Source organism: Lagenorhynchus albirostris, chromosome 10 (genome assembly GCF_949774975.1).
Source record: "Lagenorhynchus albirostris chromosome 10, mLagAlb1.1, whole genome shotgun sequence".
Lineage (NCBI taxonomy): Eukaryota > Metazoa > Chordata > Mammalia > Artiodactyla > Delphinidae > Lagenorhynchus > Lagenorhynchus albirostris.
The window spans coordinates 94,528,338-94,551,809 of record NC_083104.1 but is presented as its reverse complement, the minus strand read 5'-3'; the positions used below and the strand labels follow the sequence as shown (position 1 = coordinate 94,551,809).

Genomic DNA, 23,472 nt, shown 5'->3' with positions numbered 1-23,472 from the left:
ATGCATATATGTGGAATCTAGAAAAATGGTACAGATGAGCTGGTTTGAAAAACAGAAACAGACACAGATGTAGAGAACAAACATGGACACCAAGGGGGGAAGTGGGGGTGGGGGGTGATGATGATGGGATGAATTGGGAGATTGGGATTGACATATATACACTAATATGTATAAAATAGATAACTAATAAGAACCTGCTGTATAAAAAATAAATTAAAAAAAGCATAGCTATAGGTCTTGGCCAGCTGCACTTGAGTCTCCCAAATTCAAGCCTAGAAAGGGGTTGGGGGTTTGCAGCTGGCTGTCCAAGTCCCCCTTCCTGCACGTCTCCTCGGGAAAAGGCAAGTTCTTGGATTATAGAAGTGGAGTAGGATGTAGACAAAGAATGGAAGGTGGATTCATATACGTTGAACACATCCAGAACTGTGCTGTCCCCAGGGTGACCCGGGCCACGGCTGGGAAGGCGTGACTGTATGTTCTGGCCACGTTCCTGGGTTCCTTTTTTAGTTTTTCTTTTTCCTCTCTGAAGGAATTCCTAGACATTACAGGTTTACTTGGCTAATTACATAGTACTGTTGATACAGTACCACCTGGAAATCATTTACCATCTTCCCTCAGCCTCCTAATTGCATCACTTACTGTTGGGGCCAGGGGTGGGAGGAGAGGACACAACTTATCTTGTTTTCTGGGAAGAAGAAAGTGAACATACCAGAAAAATTAAGGAAACACTTGACCGATTCATTTTCTCCAATCTGGCCCACTCTAGTTGTTTTTACAGGAGTGTGTATGTTGTCATGGGGGGCGGACAAGCTCCATGAAGATTCATCACATTACGGATTATTGTAAAAATGTTTGCAGAGGCAGAAAAAAAAAGCGGGGGATAGGGGGAGAATTTGGGAGGAAAGGTAGGCGGCTGAGTAGAAGTGAAAAGAATCAGATGTCCATGAACATGGGGGAACTGGAATGAACATGAAAGTGGGCTGCCCTCCAGATACACTGCTGAGTGCCCACTGGAACATTCTAGGGCAGAGTAAGAGTACAAACCATTGTAATGGCTTCCTTTTTGGCATCTGTTTGTCTGAGTACCAACTCCTTTTAGACTCAACTCATTTGTAAACACTACAAAAACACAAAACTGACCAGCTCACAATATTTTCTGCCCATCCTGGAGGGAGTAAAACCAAATATTAGCAATTCTATGCTGAAGACCAGTTCTGACCTTTTAAAAGCTCTTAGAAGCTAAGATTAATTTTTCTGTTTGTTTCTTTTTTTTCTGGAAAAGACTTTGAGACTATCAACTAGCTCACTGACTTGAAGAAAGGAAGGAATTATTCATCTAGTTTCTGTTTTAGGGATGAGGCAACTAGAGCCCTAGAAAGGCGCGAGGATTTAATTCTCCTGAAGTCCAGCAGGAAATAAGATAGAGCAGGGTTTAGAAATCCAAGTTTCCCCTTCTGGCCATGCTGTCTTCCCTCCCGTTGTCTCTCTGGCTGATGAGTGATCCTGATGAGTTACAAGCAGTAAATTCCTTCTGTGCTGGGAGGAGGGAGCAGGGAACAAACAGGTGGTCACTTACAAGGCCGCTGAAATCTACAAAGAGAACAGTAGAAGCAGTTCTGGAACCCTGGCTGTCCATTAGAGTCACCTGAAGAGTTATGCTTGGGTCCTCCGGCAGGTGAGTTAAAGCAGAGCCTGGGGCTTATGGGAGGAGCCAGGGTATCTATTTTGCGAAAGCTCCCCAGGTGATTCTAAGATGCAGCCAGGGCTGAGAGCCGCTGTCTAGAACTGTGATTCTTAATGGGGAATAGATGGAAAACAGCCTCACCTAGGGCCGTGATACAGTGAGCGTGCCTTACACTGGTCTGGAGGGCTCGCTGGGCTTAGGCCCTGTGTATCCAGGGTCTGGGGTGGGACCGAGGATTTGTGTTTCTAACAAGCTCCCTGCGTGATGCAGCTGAGCCAGGGAACACACTTTGAGAATCGCTGCTCTGCAGGTAACTTTTCAAAGTTATATGTATGTATATATGTAAAATTCATATATATGTAAAATATATATAAAGTATATATGTAGGTATGTGTGTATATATACACACATCTGTCCCTAGCCCAAGAGTCGGCTGTACCCCCTAGAATGGACTTGGGGAGCACGGGAGGGGTAGAGGACAGGTCTGACTAAAAATCCAAGCAAAAATGATCACAGAGCACAGAACTCCCATTGTAGCTGGTACCATCTCTCAGGTGTCCTGCAGGAAAACGTTGCCAACGAGGAGCCCAGAGCATAAAAGGCAGAATTGAATGCTGATTCTATTTCTTTTCTCAGCTGAAAGTCAAGTCTCTTGAAGCTCACCCTAGACTAGAACTAGTTAACTTTTGGGAAACCGTTCTAAAAAGGCTATAAATGGTCTATTATCAGGCATCAAGGGAAACCAGCAACCGGGAGCAAGGGCTTTATCTTAAAAAAACCCATCTTGCCAGGAGATTTGGGGCCTTTTGACCTCCGTGGGGCTTGTCCTGGCTCCTTTTCTTCACCTTATAGGGTAATTGCCAGGACCTCAGTCACAGAATGAGGTCTGAGAGCAATCTGATCTCAGAGGAAAGGCAGCAGTGAAATGAAAACACAGTGGATGTGTTTTCACAGTTCTCTGAATATAACAGCCAGGCCTCTGCACTCACTGGTTGCTCCAGCTCGAAGACGAACCATGCCGGGGCTGGGCAAGGCCCCGATGCCTCAAAGAAATGATGTGTGAGCTGGTAAAAATCTGATCGAGGGGACATGCAATAGAGTTCGTGAATGGATGGACAGACAGTCCTGGCAATGGCGCGGGCAGGGAAAGGGCAGGGGCTGCACCAGGAGACCTTCCAGAGAAGCAGCCGTTAGTAACTCAGTAAGAAGTCGAAAACTGAAAAGAAATCTCCAATGAACTTGAAAGTTCAGAGCCGTGCCTCACCAAACCAAAGCCTCCTTCCGTGAAGTGTTGGAATGCGGATGTATGCAATGACACGGCAAAGCCCTCCAGGGAGGGACAGGACATGGGAAAATTCTTATCTCCAGTACAGTCACGTCACAGGCAGGACCCAACTCATGAGGCTTGGACAAACTCCCAGAGCCAAGCTACCTGAATGTGGCAGGTACGTATGGAGGCTTTTAGAACAGAGTTTAAGTGATTCTTTCACAGGGAGAGACAAGAATTTGGTGTCACGGTAACTTTTCCAGGTGACTAAGGTAAGTGTCTGACTCAGTGCCCTGAGTCCGTCTGTAGCCAAGGCAATACATCCCATGGACTTGATGTGACGCGATGGCCCAAGGCTCTGGGAGCGTCTGCCTGGGGTGACAGTTCCAGGATGCTGTACTCTGGACGAGCTTCTGTTCTCTCTGATCTGAACTGCTTCAGAGTCCACAGACCAATGGAAGTACATTAAACCCTAGGGATACCCCACACGGTGCTGAATTTCAGGGGATTTAACTTATCTGAACGGGCCACTGGTGAAAAGCCTTTTTCCGAGCCCTTTAGCTGGTCAAGGACGTCAAAACGCCAGTGAAAAACAGTCCAAGGAGGCATTAGCATAGACTTTTGGGGTTGTTTGTGACCAGGCTTGAATTGTTTGACGAGCCCTGGCCCAATTTCCACAAAGCTTTCAACACTGAGGATGAAAGACATTCCAGAGCTGAAAAGGATTCTGTCCTCACCAGAGCTGGGACTGTCAGTGGTGTTGCAGCTGTCTGCTGACTCCTGACAGGCTCAGGAAAGAACCTTTCATCCACTTACATTCTGGTAACACCCACCCGTGGAAAGGAGAGCTTTTGTTTCTGAAAAGAAATATGAACGAGGGAGCCCTGAATGGCAGCAAAGAGGGAAAAAGGAGTAGGGGTTTCCAAGATGTCAGGCTGGCCGACCTGAAGGGAGGTGGGGGGAGGAGGTAGGGTCCGGGTCTGCAGCTCAATTACTTGGGGAGCTTAACATTTATTTTTAATTGTGGTAAAATATACAAAACATAACATTTACCATCTTAACCATCTTTAAGTGTATGGTTCAGTGGTCCTCAGAAATTCACATGATTATGCAATCATTACCACCATCTATCTCCAGAGCTTAAAAAAATTTCAGTTAGAATTTTTCATGTAGATTTTTTTCGATACAGCCATGAAAAAGAATGAGGTCAGGGCTTCCCTGGCGGCGCAGGGGTTGAGAGTCTGCCTGCCGATGCAGGGGACACGGGTTCGTGCCCCGTTCCGGGAAGATCCCACATGGCGCGGAGCGGCTGGGCCCGTGAGCCATGGCCGCTGAGCCTGCGCGTCCGGAGCCTGTTGCTCCGCAACGGGAGAGGCCACAACAGTGAGAGGCCAGCGTACCGCAAAAAAAAAAAAAAAAAAAAAAAAAAAAAAAAAAAAAAAGAGGTCAATGTTACATGCTGATGTGGAAAGAGGTTAAAAATACATTACGAAAAAAACAGCAAGACCCCGCCGTGTGTACAGTGTATGTATAATACTTGTGCGGATGCTGGGATACTTTCAGGGAGAGGATACAAATTGTGGGTAGCAGTTGCCTCTAGGGAGTGGAAATGACGGTCTGGGATGGAAGGGATTTGAACTTTCATTGTATAATTACAGTGCGGGCTGTTTAATAGATGCCCGTGTTGTTCGCATTTTAAAATTTTCCAGCTACCTCTTCTGCCCCCAAATCAATGCAGGTGGTGAGGTGCAGAGCCCCCAGATCTGCTTCTATTAAGGCGGCCCTTTTGGTACTGCTGCTCAGCTTTCTTTGGGAAACGGGGCTTTGGAGTAAGAACTTCCTGCAAAGGAAGACATGGGTTCGGACGCCCAGAAGGGGTCTTCGGATTTCAGAGTATCTCTTTTAAACGAATTGTGTCATTATTTAAATCATATTCAATCACCATGGAAAAAGTTTATAGTTGAGAGTAAGGACCATGCTAAGGCTATTTCTGCCATACTCGGAGGTTCTCAACTTTTTTGTGCCTTGTATATCTTTGGCAATCTGGTGGAGCCGATGGACCCCTTTTTGGAGTAATGTGTTTAACCCCACGGAATACTGTTTTGAACGTATAAAATAAGACACATATGACTATAAAGTAACAAATTATATTGTTATATGTACCCCCCAAATTTTTAAAATTGTGATAGGGCAATGTATGGGCTTTTAACTGCAGTATTAAATTAAAAGATCTGGTTATAGTATAATGATTTCCATAATTTTAGAGCAGTGATGAGTATGAATGATATTTCAAGATACCTGTAAAACCAGTGATAAGATCTGAAGATACATGTGATTCTTACTGGTGATAAAGTCACAGATACTGCTAATCCAACTGTAACTTGATGATACAATTGAAGAAAATGATAATTTCAGGTAGAGTTAGTGAAAATTAAGATGTACTTTTTTGGTTTTTGGTTTTTTCTTTCTATCCAAGTTCAAAGACTCCCTGAATCTATACTCTGGCCCAGCTGAAGGATGAAGGGAGAGTTCAGTGGACAGGGAGAGATTCCGGGTGGGGACTGAGAGCAGGCTGGGAAGGGATGAGATGCAGCCTTAGAAGGGAAAGATGTCTGCCTTTGCTTCCCCAGGCCAGGATGAGGAAGCGGGTCAGATACAACACGTGCTGGGTGATCAGGAAAACAGGTGGAGAGGCTCTCGTCACATGACCTCCGCTCGGATGAATGGATAAATGAAAGCAAGAGGATGTTGTGAACAAGGAAGGGAAGAGCCTGGATGTCACAGGCAACCTGACAAGACCCAGGACAGATCCAAGGACTGAGCCAGGGGACTCAAGACAGCAGAAGCCAGGGCTGGATGTAGCTGACAAGCATCCGCTCCTGCTGGGCCGGGCCTGCTCCCTCGGGAGACTTTCTTCAGAAAAGCTCCGGTGCAAAAGGAGAAAACAGGTTGTAGCAATGGCCTGGTGGGCAGGGTCTCTGAAAGCTGAGGAGGGATGAGAGATTCTGTGTGTGCAGAAAAAAAGAAAAAGGCTACCTGGAAGATTCCTGAATATGTCCAAGAGTCCCTGGAGGGGACTAAGGGACAGGGCAAAGTGGCAGCTGGTGAATCCTTGGAAACTTCAGGTTTGGGGGCGGGGATTGCAAATAAGAAAAGCAACGAGAAAGGAGGATGGGCTCAGGGTGCACTTGGGGTCTGGTGGTGCTTATTTAACACAGAGGTTGGTATGGAAGTTTTTCTAGCAAATGCCGACAGTTGGATCGCTTTGAACAGCTCCCAAAGTGAGTCAGCCAGACTGTGCCAAGTTCTACAGGAATTCCTCCCTCGTGCCTTCTCATCCGCTCTCCTCCTCTCTCAAGCTGTCCTCAGAGCACAGATTAGGCCTGTCGGCCACAGAGGAACGGCGTTTCAGTTATCTCGTGTAACATTTGCTTATCTACAGAAACTTCCATATCTCAAACGCATGCCTCTGCCCTTTCTCCACGTTTTCTCCCTTCATCTCTTTTTTCCCCTTGGCACGAATTTCCACTCCTGCTTCTGCTCTGTGTCTCCCCTGCCCTGCCTTTACCCCAGTTCCCTCTTCTCTTCTTTTCCCCATCTCTTCCCGCTCACTTCTTTCTTAGTGATACATGCGTGTCAGCATCTCACAGCTGTACTGATACGCAGCTGCTGGTCCCAGGCTGACTCTCTCTTCTGCTTCATGGTGGAAACCTGAGTGCCAAGTCAGATGCCTAAGCCCAGCACACTGAAGGGTGACTGATGCTCCAGCCTCCCTGTTAGCCACCACATCCCAGACAGGCAGCCTCAGAAGGCCTAGAAAGACAGTGGGGGCTCTGGCCTTGCCTCCCTCCCTGTAGTTTCACTAGCTATTATGCCTGCTTGGTCTTTGCTTTTTTGTTTCTTTTTTTGCGGTACGCGGGCCTCTCACGTTGTGGCCTCCCCCGCCGCGGAGCACAGGCTCCGGACGCGCAGGCTCAGCAGCCATGGCTCACGGGCGGCATGTGGGATCCTCCCGGACTGGGGCACGAACCCGTATCCCCTGCATCGGCAGGCGGAATCTCAACCACTGCGCCATCAAGGGAAGCCCTGGTCTTTGGTTTTGAGGGGTCTGGAGTGAGTCACCATCCCCAAGACAGCCTCAAGCAGCTTGGGTCTGGCTTCAGCCTGATTTAGACCCCTCAGGGCTCTTTAAAAGGGAGGTAGTGACTTGGATAGGGGGTGTTTCAAGACTGGGGACTCCCTAGGGCCTCGTGTGCTTTGTGGACGTGAACTCCACATCTGTTGCAGCCACTCACAGCCCTCTTAGGGTTCCTCCTCCCCAGGGTGTCCTGCTTCCAAGGTGCCGGTGGCCAATGATGAATGGGTCAGAGACAATGGGACTTTGGTACATGTACACCCCAGATGGTAATTCTGGGATTGAGCTCTGTCAATATACAAATCATTCACCAAGAAAGGAATGAATCTGCAATTGCCCAAGAAGTTGCTTCTGAAGTTAGTCTTTCCTTTTCACTTGTGGCTAAAGGGAGAGTTTGGTTTGACCCAAGGTGATCGTAATCTATGTAACATTAGGAGAGAAAGGTGTTCCCTTCGTTAGGATATTTTTGGAGGAAGTCCAACAGCCAACTTAGATATGACTTCATCTTGTAGAGCTGTGGTTGGAGCACAGCAATGCTGCAAAGGCTGTCCTAGCTCAAGTCATCTCTCAGGAATTTACCCAGCAGATGGAGACTCAGAGACAGGATTCCAAAGGAAGCCTGAACCTGAATGAACAAGGTGAAGAATTTTGAATGTTTTGCATCAGCTTCTTTGTAGAGGTTTTGGTTCAAGTAAGCTGTCACGCTGTCTAGTTGGTTGTGACATGGCTCAGCTCTGTGAAGTGGCGTCTGTTCCATTTCTGTTCTCTACACTTCCTGGCCAGCCTTCCAGCAGGGGGCACTGCTACTGACGAGTGCATGTAGGGACTGTCGAGGAATATCTAGGCAGAGGGATCTTTTCTTCTCAGGCAAGATTAAGGTAAATGTGTGTTGATAAAATGGGAGCATACAACTTAGAGTGAGGTGAAATTATTATTCTTTCGTTTGTATACAAAACTGCACACTTTGTAGATGCGTATTTCATTCTCATAACAATTGTAGCAGTCATTGTATCCTTCACGTAGTATCACCCAGACTTGTCAAATTAGGTGCTAAAAATGCACAAGATAAAAGGTGAAACTGGAAAATGGTCCTGTGTATCTGTGTGTGTGTACGTGTGTGGTGGGGTGGGAGTGGCGAGGGGGTAGATCGGCATAGGAGGAGACATAGATTCTTCTTCGTTTGACCCGTAAACTATTGATACAGTCTGAATGACTTGCAATGTAATTGCAACTGTTCTTTTTAAACAACAGTTCAGAGACTACGAAAGCAATGTGATCATATCCTGTAATTTAGTAGGACAAGGCACAGTCCCCGGTTTACGTAACAAGAAATGAGCCTAAATTGAGAGAAACCAGCATCACGAGGAGATTCCAAATCTGTGAAGAAACAACTGGGTTGAAAATGTACATAAACGCTCAGGAGTGTGGTGTCTTCCATCAGGGGTTGGCTCGCAGGCCACTTCGCTGGAAGAAACTAGAGAAATGGACCTCATCGCAACCATATCTTACATTTGGGCAAGTGGGGCTTTCAGCTCTGACGAAGCACTCTCTCTCACGGCCTTCTTCAGAACCGACCTTAAGGTGTGAGAATGTTATGTGTGCATTGTCAAAATCCATGTGAATGCAGGGATTTGCTGCAACTTTGTCTGAATGGGCGGGCTGCGTTCTGAATGCACTAACATCACGATCTGCTCATGGAGGAATGAACCATGCGATCTCAGCTTTTGTATTTTTCTTCCCAATTCGTAACTGTTTTTAAGTGAAGGGAAAGCATGGACCAGAAGAATTACCTGTGTGTTGCCTAAGACAGCAGAGGGTGGAAAGGAAAGACCAGCCCACACTAGGCACACACGCCCCCCAGATGCACCACCATCATTCCCACCCCCATTCTTAATTCAGATCCCCCAAACTGGCCAGCTACCTAACTCATCAGGTAGAGCACCCGGGTGTAATAAACAGGGAAACAGCTGCAATTATATCTTCTCTTCAGTCTTTATTTGCTACTTCCATTCCTTTATCCCACCAACACCAACTGGGGAGGACAGCAGGAAGCCACATTTGAAGCGGCACATGCCAGCTGGCGGGGTGATGGTGACCATGGCCCCCTGAGCATTGCAGAGGTAACACGAGGCATCAGCAGCTCCGGGCCTGGAGCACAGACTGTACAGCCCGAGGGCCTGGTAGGGAAGGCCACCTCCCACAGCAGTTTAGCTTTTAAAACACTAAGAACAGGTGCATTCATTGTCTTTTTTTTTTTTTTTTGCTTTAATAATAAAAAAAAAAGAAAACCCAAACCTTCTATAATTTATAAGCTATTTTTTGCTATCTACATTATATATAAAATATAGACTCTGTTTACTTTATAACACACATCTTTTTCCCTTGATAAATAACTCTTTAAAATATCTAGTATACATGCCTTGACTTTTTATATGTTATGTTTGTTTTTATACATATACATACATATATATACTCATGTTTGTAGAACAATAAACACACACTCGACATTGACAACCAAACAAATGCAATTTTTGGTTAAAAACAACAACAACACAATAAAATAACAGTAGAAGCACCAGGCAACCAACAGAAAACCATAAGTACTAGAAACTTCTCCCTCCCCTGGGCAAGGCACAGGGCAAGAATACTAAATATGGTTGGATGCCTGATGGGGAAGGAGGGGAGCAAAGGAGCAGGCAGGTCGCTTCCTTGGGTTCTGTTTCTTAGCCTGGGACTAGGATCAAATCAGTCATGGAGTTGCTGGGGAGAAACCATGGGGCTCATTCAACAACGTAGCCCTTATGATGGCTGCAGGGGACAGCAGAGACCGGGACCTGGGTCAGTCTGGGGGCCCCGCTCACACCACCCAGGCAAGCATGATTGCCACGCCAAGCACGGAGCCACTGCATGTGCCAGGGCCTTGTTATTTGTCTACTCACTGCTGGTGTAAACAGAAAGGGGCAACAGATTCAGGAGTATTCAGTAGCGCAACACTTGAGGAGCCTGACAGAGCCAGACGCTTGGTGCCCCTCTCAAGAGCTCCAGCAAATAGGGACCGTGACATGGGGAAGAAAAGGTCAGGAGGCCACTGCCTTTCATTGCTAACTGGTGTGGAACTCAGGTACACGGTACTTACCGGCTGCACCAGCACACTCTGATGAGACCACCGAGCCCAGCACCTCTTAAAGAAGCACAGCAGGTCTACACTCCTCTTGGGAAAAGTTCTGAAGCCCAACTCAGGGCTCTTCCCTCAAACTTGGGGTACCCCCAACCGCCCGCTTCTCTGCCCAGGATGCGACAGGCTGGGGTGGGCCCATGGGCTGCAGACAAGCACAGCTTTTATTTCATTACGCGTCTCCCTGTCCCCGAAAGGGAATTGAAAGGCAGGGCTCGGAGAGTCGATTTAAAAAAAAACAAAACAAAGACCTCCCCAGGGTCGTGACCTCTGCCCTATAAACTTCAGGATTTGGATGGCCAAAGACGGAGGCGGTAGGTGGGGCAGGAATCCTAAGCTAGTCAAGACCTAGATCTGTACGCAGAGGGTAGGGTAGAGCCCAGAAGTAGAGCTGGCCTCAGGAAATCCCAAAGGTGAGCATCTGAATGTATATCCCCCATCCTTGCCAATAGAATACAAATTAGAGATAACTGTTCACATTACAGTCACAATGGGAAATTTTAAACAGCTAGTTTTCTGAGTACATTCAAGACATAATTGAGTTTTTAAAAAACTGATTCAGCTGCAACAGCTCAGGGAATACTGTCAGTTGCAGGTCTGAGTTCTAACTGCAACTCTTGCCCCAACTAGCCCTGCGACCTGAGACAAGTCATTTCACCTCTCTGGGCCTCCCTCTCCCCATCTGAGGCTCTGAAGATGCAGGATGGGACTTAGAGTCAGAAAACTGGGATTTTAGTCCTGGCTCTACCACTAGGAAGCGGTGTGACCTTGGTCATCACTTAACCTCTTGGGGATGTAAAAATAAAGGAACTGAATATATTGGGCTCTGAAGTCCCTCCAGATGCAACTGGCTTTACTTTCTCCCCAGGGTACCCTTATCAATGCTGAATTCCTCCCCCGCCCCAAACCCACCAGAATAAAAGTGATGCAATCAGAAACCTACTTTGTGACCACAGGTCGTATTCAACAGCTGCGGCTCTGAGACAAGATGAAGAGTTAAGAGGGTCTAAAGGTACAAATGCAACGCACAGCTAAAATCTGAGTCACACACAAATGAACTGTCAAAGCCCCACTCCCTGAGAAAAGACATTTTCCTATGCTATATACTGCGAGAGCAAAACCCAAGGCCATCCATGATAATCGGCTAACGTTCTGAAAATCTCCAACTCTGTGGCTTGCCGCATCGCTTACAGTCAGAATCAACTTAGGACGTTGATTTGAAAAGAAGCTGAGTGCTATTTCCATTTTGGAAGAGGAAGAAAGATCGACTCTTTCTATTTGCAGCTCTACAAGGAACCTTCTGGCAGAACATCAAACATGGCATCCTGCTCCACAGGCAGGTGTCGACAGCAGCAGAGGGGCACCCACACACAGGTCACATGGAACTCTAAACGCTGTTGCTCCACAGACCCCGACAGGGTTCGACAAGAAGCGCTTTCCTGCCCGGGAGGAATAGCAGAGGCTCAAACCTTTCTTCGTGGGAGGCAACGTGGTTTGGAGGAGAAGAAAGGTTTGGATTCAGCTGACCCCACTTCTACTTAATAGTTTTGTGACTCTGGGCAAGTTACTCTTCCTCTCAGCCTCAATTTTCTCATGTGTAAAATGGGACCGACAATACCCAATACTACAGGGCTGTTTTTAAGGATTAAGCGAGATAACGTACTTAAAATACCCTGCACACAGTAGATGATCAAGGAATGTGGGAGCGCAGAGAGTACTGGCGTGGCTCTCTGAGGATGGAGAAAGGGTGTGGGAGAAGTTCCCCTTGAGCTGGAGTCAGCCAAGCTGCCCTTAGAGTCCCGAGGTATCTGCTGCCTGGTGGGCTAAGGAGCATCTGTGGTCCCCTGCCACTCCTCTCCATCGCGGGGAGAAGTCGTAGGGGAGCTGACAGTGGTCATGAACTCTCTCTCCGGGAGAAAACTCAGAGAATGCAACCCTTCCAAATAAGCCCAGAGCATTCCCAAACACTTGTGGTTACCCTGACTGATACCCCCTCTCAGAATTTGGAATTTGGAACACTCTGCAGAGGACGCCAGTGGCGTGAGCCCAAATGTTCGGCATCAGAGGCCCCCTCACAATAACGGGAACAAATCAGGCAAGTGGGGACTAAATGTGATGACCCTAAAATGGAGCCTCCATTACTCTGGGTCCTTGAAACACATTAAACAAGGCAGAGAGGGCTGGGTTACCCCAGAGACTTCGTCTGAGCTCAAACCCAGCTGATGGTACCCAGTCCCCTGAGGGGACTACTGGGGGTGCTGGGCTGGGACAAAGTCCTTCCATAGAATGTTGAAAGCTTCAGATTTCAGCTTTATATTGTGACTCCTAATCAAGTCTTTGCAAGTGATAGGCCTGGGGCCCAAGGAGCACTAAAGAACCCATTTACTGTAGATTTTACACTAAGAAAATGAACTATGTCTTTTCTTCCACTTGTTCCTGCATCTACCTACTACATGCATTTCAGTAGACAGAATTTAAGAACACTTACTAAAATATTTTTCATGCTTCTTTTTAAGAATGTATATTCTTTCCATATACCCCAGCCTCAAATGAGAATTTCTGTTTTAGACACTAAATATTTATCACGGACCGCAGTGATCTTTGGGGGGAAAGTAGTCCCAAGTATTTTAAGTACAGAAACAAAACTGAAACCCCAGGAACAGCCCTACTTAGATTATAAATGACTTAGAAAAATGAGACTCATAGAGTCACTAGTTTCCTTTCTCTACATCTTTGATCACAGCCTTTCGGGGCCAACTAGAAAAAGAAAATATTCTTTCCACTCAGTTTCCACAAAAGCTATGTATCCAGAGGGGAATTTAGGAGAATCTGAACCAAAACAGTCCATGGCATGGCCCTCTGCTCAAATTCTTATTGGGAGACTTCCACTCTACCAAATCTCTAGTTTTGAACTGGTAGCTAGGAAAGCTGGCAGGCTGATTCTGTGAACGGAGCAGGGACCAATCGTACGATGGAGAGTTTTAGCTCACTAACCTTCCCACATTGTGGTAAGGGACCAGGAAGCAGGGTAATTCTTTCTAGGGAGGCGAGCCCTACCCCTCCGTGCTAGAAAATACCACATTCCCGTGGTGTTTGGACACGGCCACGCAGGACCCACGGGCAGCCTGGGATTCAGTGTATCGCCCCTGGGAGGAGGAAGGAGGGAGCAACTGAGCGCACGGTTCATTTTGGGACTTTGCCCACTCAGAGCCTGGGGTTCACCCTCAGCCCCTTAAATTGCCTTCCAGCTCCAGTGCGGGCCATCTGAAAAGATGTCTAAACGTCACTTGTGTGCCAAAGACAACGGCTGGATTTCTGTGACTGTGAACAAACGCTGTGTACATTTACAAGTAACAGTCTCCGCAGCGAAGCTCGACAAATGTCCTATGTGGGGTTAAGGATTAAGAAAAGATAACAAAAGGATAATTCCCCATTTTCAAAATGTATTTGACCTGGGCTTTCTTTCAAGACTAGGTCTGAATTTTTAAGAGCGATTTTAGTGACAATGGTGGTAGCGAGCATTTATAAATCCGTGTGTGTGTGTGTGTCTGGTTGTTCCCTTCTGGCACTGCCTGCTCCAAGCCTGCAGTTTGCCATCTCCAGTAAAAGCCCTCCCTGTAAGCAGAGGATGACAAGACAAGAGAGACAGGAGACCAAGAGGAAGATGTTTTTTCCTACATTAGCCTTCTTCAGCCTATGGGAACTATACACCTCAGAGGGTTCTCAAACCCCATTTAGAAACGCCAAAAAGTGTGTTGCTTGCTGTCCTTTTGTTTAATACCTAGTCAAAATTTTTCTTTTTTTGATGCGTGAAAGCGAAGGTCCAAGCTAAGGAAAAGAGCCTCGACTATTTTTTTTTTCTTTTAAAGGGGAGAGGATTATATCTGAGTGGACCTGAAGGCCCCCCTTTTAAAATCTACAAAGCTGGGGAGTCTCCTAAGAGCCCTTCCCCAGCTCGCTAGGAGAGATGGGTCCAGGGCTGACTTGCCCTCCTGCTGGGAAATGCCACTGTGACCCTGGGGCGCAAGGCTGCCCCCGGTCCTGGAGGATAGCACAGGAGCCTGTGGTCAGACGCACACCTCCTTCCTGCTGTCTCCTCGGCCCCGTGCAAGGACAACCTCAACGCTCCAGTACCGAATCCCTCCTTCCAGGCCATTCCACTCCACCGGAAATGGGCTTTTAATTGCTGGCAAATCCGAAGGGATATTTTCTTCTCTGCCTCATCTGTCTCAGTGCAGGCTGTGCCCCTGCTCTCTCCTTTTGGCTCAAGGGAACCCGATTCTCTGCTTGCTGTTCCTGGCCCAGGCCCTTACCCTACACCTCAGGCCAGGAAAAGGGCACTGAGCCAGTTAGGAAGACACTCCCTCCCTCGGGCTTCCTGGGAGGAAGACACATCCATCCAGAAAGCTGTACACTTTGCTACCAAGTACTTTTTCCTTCAGACACTTGAAGTGGCTTCCTGGAATCTGAACTTTCTCTTTAGCCACTGGCGCCCCCCACCCCCACCCCCGCACACACACCTGCAGGCTTGCGTGGGCACGTGAAGATGTACCGTCTCCCGCCAGCCGAGCTCGCCCCTGGAAACAGGGCTCAGAGCACGCAGGAGTATTTGGCTTGCCAAGGAGGCCAAGGTGTGGGGGGCGATGGATGAGGGGCGGAGGCCGGCAACCCCTCCCGGCTTCTCACAGTAAAGGGCAGCTGAAGCGGCCGACCGCCTCCGTCTCAGCCGACGCCAGCAAGGACGACCTCAGGGACCGCGGGTCACCGTCCCAACAGTCTCGTTTGGGGCCCCTCACCGGGACAGGGGCTCAGCCTCCCAGATGCCATTTTCTCACCCTGCCTTTCCACTTCCCCACCCCTACACTACTCGAGGCCACCTCTCCCCCCGCCTTTCCCCCTCTCTGGGCCCCAGGCGGGAGCCCTAGGTCGCGCTGGGTCCCCAATCCGGGCTAACAGTACAGGGACATCCGGCTCCGGCGCATGGCCTCGCTGATCAGGTAGGCGGGGCTCAGCTCGGGCTCCTCAGTCATCACCGCGATGTTCTGCCACTCGCCCGTCTGGCTGGACCGCTTGATGGTGTCCACCACGCACAGGGCGTACAGGCAGTCGTCGAAGGTGGCGGCCATGGTGAGCGGTCGCCCGTCCCATGTGCGCCGGTCGTCCTGGTCCTGGAAGGCCTGGCGCACGGCCTGCATCATCTTGATGGTGCCGCGCAGGTAGGGCGAGGGGATGTCGCTGAAGGCCTTCTCGGGCAGCAGGGAGTTGCTGACGGGCGTGGCGTCCTGCACCAGCAGCTCCTGCGCCGAGGCGCTGTTGCGCTGTCCGTACAGGTCGGTGCCCACCGCCAGCAGGCGCCCAGCTGAGCCCACCACGGTCACGTCCTGCTTGAACTCGCCGGGCACGTTGAAGTTGAGGGTGACGGTGCAGCACACGCCGCCCTCCAGCACCATCTGGAAGGTGCAGAAGTCGTCGCTGGTGATCTGGCGGATGCCCTTGATGTGGTCGGTCTGCTTCACGAAGGTCTTGAGCAGCCCGTGGACCTTGACAGCCTTCTGGCCAGTGAGGAAGGTGAGCAGGTCGATGATGTAGGTGCCCACCGAGTGCAGGCCGCCGCCGCCCATCAGGTCGTCGCAGCTCCAGTTGTACTTCTTGCCCAGCAGGCTGCCGCCGTGCACCTGCACCTCGCACACCAGCAGCTCGCCCACGTAGCCCTCCTCGATGAGCTGCTTCATGCGCACGAAGGCCGGCAGGAAGCGCAGCACGTTGCCCATGATGCTCATGAGCTTGGGGTAGTAGTGGGCGGCCGACATCATGCGGAAGGCGTCCAGCGGCGTGGCCGTGCGGTCGCAGATGACGTTCTTGCCGATGCCTGCGGGCGGGAGGACAAACAGCACGTCAGGGCGCTGGCGCCGAGCGAGCGACAGGGGGCGCTGTGGCCCCCAAATCGTAATTTATGGACCGGGAACCAGACCCGACCGGCTACCCTTACTACACTTTTAAAACATCTTATAACACCTTTTACTTATACAAAAATAACATATTCTATACATTTCAGTGTTACTTTAAATATTTATGTCGAATTACTTTAGTATTAAACCATCACATTGATTTAAATATTAAGATTTATTTTCATACATTTAAAGTCTGTATTTTAGCAATTTTTAAAATGTTCGCCAATATAATATCAAATGCTTCATTTAATATTTTATTTATATGAATCTATAACATTTTATATACAAATATATTTTACTTGTAAAGTTAAAATATTTAAATACAAAATGTAAGTTCCATTAAGGTGTACAATATGTTCTACATATATTTTATTGAAAGTTATCTGACATGTGAAATGTTTTATTTTATTTGTAAAATAAAATTTTTATTAAAAATATCACACGTAGAGAAGAGAACAATGTCTTTATCTGGACAGAACCTGAACACATAAGCTGAAATCACGGCAACGCGAGTCTGATTAAGGATGAGGAAGAATTTCTTAACCATATACTTCAAAAGTCTAAGCTTTTAGCTGTCTCTCCCACAACCAGCAAGCTTGTTTACTGCAAGCTTGTTTATTGCTTGCAATAATGAAGCAAGAAAACACCAAGGATTATGTTTAGAGTGTTTTCTTGCTTGTTTATTTTGCCTTATGGATTAGAGCTGGCTGTGCTCACAGACGTGTTCGTTTAATGTTTTCCTGTTCCTTACGGGAAGAGCGGATAGTCCTTATATCTGAGGGATGGGCAGTGACTCGACCCTCATCTGTCTCACGGCCTGGGAGGGTGGGGACGTTGGTGTCTTTGGCAATGGAGCTGAGGCCAAATAAGAATTAAGCTTATGTGATGACGCTACCGAGTGCCTAAGTTATAGGTAGGCGGAAGCCCTTTAGGAAACTAACTGGTTCCGGGTCAGGAGAAAACCAAAGATCCAAGGATAGGAGAGTGATAGGGAATAAGAAAAGGATTTATTCCAAGATAAAGCTAAGAGGGAAGAAAGACAACTCAGCTGAACCTGGAGAAACAGCCAGTTGGAACTCAAAAAAATAATCATTTTTTAAAAAGTATACCGATTTGTTAGCAAGCCAGATTGAAGGATGCCAGATTGGGAAGCTGCAGAGTCAAGGCACATGCCTGCCTATGAGTTCTCTGCTGTCCAGTCCTCTTCTGCACATAGACCCTCCTATGGAGAGCTGAACACTCCAGCCACAGACAAGGGACATGCCACAAGGGAGATGGGGTGACGAGACTCGCACCCATCCCAGTTGTCCTGACCACAGGCACCTGACTTGACAAAATCCATGAACACCCCCAGCAAGCCCAGCTAAGAGGGTCCCATGGAAGCCCTACAACTGTAGGAGTCTGTCCAGTGGACATGCCTGGGCAAGGCCACAGGCACGTGGTGCTCTCATTTTCCCATCGGAAGAGCTCGCCGGGCAATAGAAGTGGCCAGAACAGACTGGAGAAAATAAATACAGTCGATGGCTGTCAGTTTCCAGGTGCACATCGAATTCCAGCCCCGAGTGAAAGGCCTGGAGCCACGCAACGACCCCATCTCCTGGCCTCCTCCACGCTGGCAGAGCTGGGCTGGTTTTCCTGACGACCCTGAATGAACAGTAAGAAGCTTCTTTACCTCTGAGTAACCAGGTGAGGACTGAGGCTCTGGAATAGGGGTGAGGGAACATTGGTCTGTGTTACCAAAAGTGCCGCGCACCTGTGTGACATCGTCTTCTGATAATATGGTCCTATCGGCATTAGGCTCACGTAACACGGGATAATGCCGGCAGGAGCAGATTTCTATGTAAACAGATGGGTAGGTCACTACAGGTCCAGGTGACAAACGTTGCCAAAATCTGCCTCACACCTGTTGGGTATAGGCTGTGGCCTCTCCTATACCCTATCTCAGGGTCCACAACACCAAGACCCCTGATGGCCATCTTCTGAGTACATGCTATTGTCATATTAATGACACATGAAAAAACAAGTTTATCTTGTTTTTTCTATTCTAAGAACTATCAGATAAAACAGTAAAAGAAAAAATAAATTGAGAAAAATAATTCACTCCCCTCCACATACCCAAAGCAACCATCGCATGGGTAATTCTTTGAAGCTCTGTAGATGAAAAGATACTGGTGAAAGCTATAGACTCCGTTTCCAGAAGAATGCAGGCCTGCCTCCCTCAAGATTCTGAGATACAGGCATCTCCTCCTTTGGGCTATTTAAGTGTGCTGTGGTCCCACACTAGACAGCAGCTTCCTCAAGGATCAAGCCTGGGCCTTCTGCTTTCTTAAGTCTCCTCTATGCCCACGGCACCTAGAGGCATGCGATGTGTGTGCAGGAAGCCAGAGGTCATTGCCGCCTGTCACCACCGCTCTGTCCACAGTCCTCTGCACCGTCCACACTTTACAGATGGGTCTTGGCAACGTCTTAACACACAACATCTTAAAAGTCAAAAGAGACTTCTAGGAATCGAGCATAAAGAAATCCTCTAAAATGTAAGCAGAGCTTCTCGCCCAAAGATGCCGTCACTGCGCGATTTATTAAAGCAAACAGCTAAGAACAATGCAAATGCCCAACAGAAGAATGGGTAAGTAGGCTGTAATACATCCATATAATGGTGTATTGTGCAGCCATTGAAAATGATGTTTATAAAGAGTTTTTAATGGCAAGCAAGATGATTATGAGGTCATGTTAAGTGAAAAGGGCTCTATTCACAGACATGCTATGATCTCAACTCTCTCTTAAAAGGACAAGAGAAAAAAACCTGGAAGGGAATACCTCAAACTGTTTACAGTGGTTCATTGATTAGTAGGACTAAGACTAATTTTTATTTTCTTCACTACCTTTTTCCATATTTTATGAGTTTTAACTTTTACGGTCAGAAAAGCATTTGTTTTTCTTTTTTAGGTCCAAAGGAGACACGAAGACTTAACATGAAGGCAGAAGGGCCCTCCAAAGCCATGGAAGGGCAGGCAGGTTCCAGAGCTCATGGACCTGCCCCAGTTCCTGTGCCCAGGGAGCTGACGAAAGCCCCTCTGACCCTGAACTTGTGATGCTTCCAGGGCTCAGGTCTTCCTGTTCCAGTTCCGCAGGACTTCTTCATGATTCTGGCGAAGGCTACGGACTCTCTCCAGAAGGTCAATTCACACGTACACATAAAACTTGACCCACATCCCCAGCTTGTGCAGGGTCCCCTGGGGTTCTGAAGAACAGGCCACTCCACTGTCAGTTGTAAGAGAACTCCTAGAAGCCCCTATAACGTATTGTTCAAAATAAGATCATGCTTCCAGCTTCAGAGGAACCCAAAATGCACAGCTAGCAGACCGCTCACGGATTTATAAAGCAGTTTGTTTTCTCTGTCTTACACAATCTTCCCTCAACGCTACCTCTTGGTAGGGCTTCTGCAAAGCGCTCTCTGGGACCATCCCCCGACCACCAAGATCCTTAGGTTCTCTTGGCCCGCTTTTCCCCACCAAAATCTGCCCTTCCAAAACGCTCAGAACCTGAAACTCCAACGTTCTTAGCAGTTTAACAAGAACCAAGGGCTTAGGCTAAAGAATATCATTCTAATTGTGGACTTTCAGTCATTGGACGCTGGTGTGTGTGTGTGTGTGTGTGTGTGTGTGTGTGTGTGTGTGTGTGTGTGTGTGTGTGTGTGTGTGTGTGTGTGTGTGTGTGTGTGTGTGTGTGTGTGTGTGTGTGTGTGTGTGTGTGTGTGTGTTGCATCAGCGTGGCACAGAGCATTCCCCTCACCCCTAAAATCACATGCCATATAAAGGGAGCTTGTGTTGTCTGCGCAGAGGGGTGACACAGCCCACAATCTGGGTGTGTCAGATGCCACTGAATATATGTGGGGATTTTTCCCGAAGAAAGCAGACAGATCCCTGCCTTCCAAATTGCCCCTGTCGGCCTGGGTCTGGTTCTCCAGAAATATCATAGGTCTTTGGTGTCTTCATGATTTGCATATGTCTTAGCACCATGCCTTTCTCGCCACCTCCAGAGAAAGTGCTGGAATGGGCTCTTCAGAGAAAAGCCCTCTCCATTTTGTGCTGGAAAGGAAATAATAAGTAGGGGCATCCTCCCCAAGCCCATGGCTCTGACACTCCTTTGCTATGAAGATAAGTCGATTCTCCCAAGGAGACAGGAACTGAAGAGCTCAGGGAGAGGCAGAACCCGCCCTCAAAGCAGCCATGGCTGACCCCTAACAGGAAAATTACCACCCTGGTCTCTGCTCTGCAAACCCTAAGAGGACAGCCTATGCCCTGTCACTCCTGGGTGTACAACTTTGCCAAAAGTACAGCAGCGCCATCTGCACTGCCCTGCATCCACACATCTCTCAGACACACACACACACACACACACACTCTCTCCCTTTAGGTTGGGGGCTCACATCGTCTTGTGGCAAGATGTGTCTTCCTTCTAAGGCAAGAGATCCAAAACTTTAGCGAAAATCGTGCGGCAGAGAATCAAGCAAAGGAACTTGAAACATACGGAGCTGATTTCACTCCAAATCCACAGGCAGTGCGAAATGGACCGGGGGAAAAAGTCCCGAGTGCCCGAGGGAAAGCTGGAGGCTGTGCCGAACCCCAAACATTTCCCGAGCAGCTGGACGGCGTCAGCAAAGCCCACTGGCTCCCACAGGGATGCAGAAGAGCAGCGGGGGCTTTCTTGGTTCTCTGGGCTACGGCGGCCGGTGGTCACCCTGCCGCTCCCTCCGGGGACGCCACCGCCCCACGCTCAGCAGGCTCCACCCAGGGGCCCGTGGCTGCACCAGAAATGGCTGTCTCGGGACCTTGCTGCATTTGTCAAGGGGGTACAACGTGACTCTGGTGGGTGGCAGAGGACGTGTGGAGACTGGTCTGCGTGTCGTGGGGAGTCTTCCTAACCCACCTCCATGCACACCGTCTGCCCGTTTGCGTGAGAACAAAGAACGTAAGTTGGGTCTTGGGGGAGCCTCTGGGCTGGAACGAACTTACTTTATCAAGACAAGAAGCCCCTGTCAGCAAATAAAGTGAGAGCTCTCTGTCCGGAGGATGGTGGGGTTAATGCCTTCTCACCTATGTCACGGAGCTGAAGTGGGGGAGAAAATGAGATCACGGGAAATTTCTGGAAGGTGAAAGTCTCATGTGCAAGGCAGTATGCCTGTTCTTTGTCAGGAGTTTTTACATGAAATCATTTCAGAAGGAGTTTTACTGCCCTCCTGAGATTCCCTCGTAGGGAGATGGAGGGAGATGCTTCCTCCAGAGCCTGCTGAGTGTGTGCTCTCTGAGTCCAAATGTCCACGGCCCTCCGAGGACTCAGTGCCACAGGGAAGGAGTTTCCAACCAACAGACCCCAAAGTCGCTTTCAGGCAGCTGTGCCCCTCACGCCCTCCAAGCTCAGGGTCTCCAAGCTGTGGCTGAGGACCCACCCATCTCTCTCTCCAGAGACTGGAGCTTTTAGGAGGGCTGATACTCCAACCCAGGGACCCCAGGAGCAGGGCAAGGGGCTTCCCACTGACACCTCCGGGGAAAGACACATGCTCTCTGCTGTCCCAAAGAGCTGCCGTCCTCTCCTGCCCTTGATCAGGTAGGTGGTACCTGGAAATACGGATGCCACCCAGCCACCCAGAGTCATTCCTTAGCATAATCAGCCTGGAACTTCAAAGCATCCCTCCCTGCCAGCACAATCCCAATTACACACTCCCTCATCTAATCGACAGTGGCGATCTAGGAGGCCGATGCTACTTTCCCACCAGTTCTTCCCGATCATTCCACTTGTGTTGACAGCCCCTTATCTTCTGAAAGCCCAAACGGATGCTGGTCCTGGAGGCTGGCTTGCGCTGTCCCGGCGGGTTGGCCGAGCCCCACAAGAAGTCCCATCAGATACAGCTTCCTAGTTCCCCACCCCCACCCCATTCACCCAAGGCAGAAAGGGCTTTCCCTGCATTTCAAGCAGGGAACTCTTTATCTTCCTTTATATTCCATTCCTGCAACATTTCTGTGCTAGGCACTGGGACCCAATAAATGAGTAAGAAAGATGAAAAGGAGCCCACAGTTTAGTAGAAGAAACCAACCAGGAAATGAGTGATTATGGGATCTAACAGATATAGGATCTAATAGAAGGATAAACGATGAGAGCACAAAGGAGGGGCTGCCCAACTGACCTGGGTGTGGTAGGGAGCTCTGCTGAAGAGGTGACATTTGGGCAGGGTTCTGAAGCACGTGTAAGAGTTCACCTCTTCATTCAGAAGCTTTGGGTCCCATTTAGAAAATGGTCTAAAACAAGGGTGTTTTAAAAAAAAATCCTTTATTTGAAATGCAATTTGAATGTAAAAAGATTTGCACTGTTCAAAAAATAAAATAAAACAAGGGTGTTTAACCTGGGTCTGAGAAACCACTAAAATTGGACTATTTAAAAAAAAATTGTGTGAAACCTGATGTTCATTTTCTGAGGAAGAAGATCATTAGAGTCTTAAAAGTGTCTCTAATTCAAAGGAAATGAAGCAGAACTACAGTTAAGAGTGAAGAAAAAAAACATTTTAAAGGCCTCTGGATAGACCTCTGGTTTCAACAGAACTAAGTATCTGAACAGACAGGGCTGTTCGTGATCGTTCCTTCTCTGCTCCCGGAGACATGGGACATGTGGTCAGTTTCACCCCCTCACTGTAACACTCCACTCAGTCCAGCTCGGTCCCTTCCTTCCTTTCTTCCCATCCCACCCCTGTTATCTCCTTCCCCTGCTCCCTGCCCCCCTGGCCCTAACACACACACACACACGTGTTTTCTTTCAGCTGAGAAAAGCATCAGCAGAAATGACCTGTCTCAACCCTGCTCTCTGCCCTCTGGCCCTTCTTCCATGTAAGTTGGGAGAAGAGCCCCTTTGGAGAGATTAAATCCCTCATCTTCAATCCCCATGACAGTTCCTGACAAACAACTTCGTGACTCACAGCCCTAATCTGATGTGTTCACTATAATCCTGACATAATTTAAAATAGCAATCACCACCGCCCACGGAGCACCAACTCAGTGCCACAAGAGGCTGCATATCTTACATGCCCTTCCGTTTTTGTGTGTGTACACAACCCCACAAGGCAGGTACTAACCCTGTCCCCATCTCACAGACACGGAAACCGAGCCTCTGAGAGGGGAAGCTATTTGCCCATGGTGCCACAAAACTCAATGACCAGGACAGCTGGGATTTGAACCCAGACACATGCTCCCATTCTGGCCAGCCCCACAT

General features: G+C 48.4%; 1 protein-coding gene and 1 long non-coding RNA gene across 2 annotated transcripts in view; one reads left to right on the top strand and one right to left on the bottom strand.

Moving 5' to 3' along the window:
* The first annotated feature begins 2,634 nt into the window (after positions 1-2,634).
* LOC132527703 (uncharacterized) lies at positions 2,635-9,064 on the top strand. Its single transcript, XR_009543052.1, has 2 exons — positions 2,635-3,129; positions 8,338-9,064. It is a non-coding gene; the product is annotated as an uncharacterized LOC132527703 (long non-coding RNA).
* A 4,735-nt stretch (positions 9,065-13,799) lies between these two features.
* The window catches only part of GFOD1 (Gfo/Idh/MocA-like oxidoreductase domain containing 1), a 96,292-nt gene continuing 86,619 nt past the window's right edge, over positions 13,800-23,472 (bottom strand). The window contains exon 2 of the mRNA XM_060163670.1: positions 13,800-16,130. Within this exon, the coding sequence (XP_060019653.1) occupies positions 15,211-16,130 (920 nt within the window). The 3' untranslated portion in view covers positions 13,800-15,210. The remainder of the gene's footprint in view (positions 16,131-23,472) is intronic.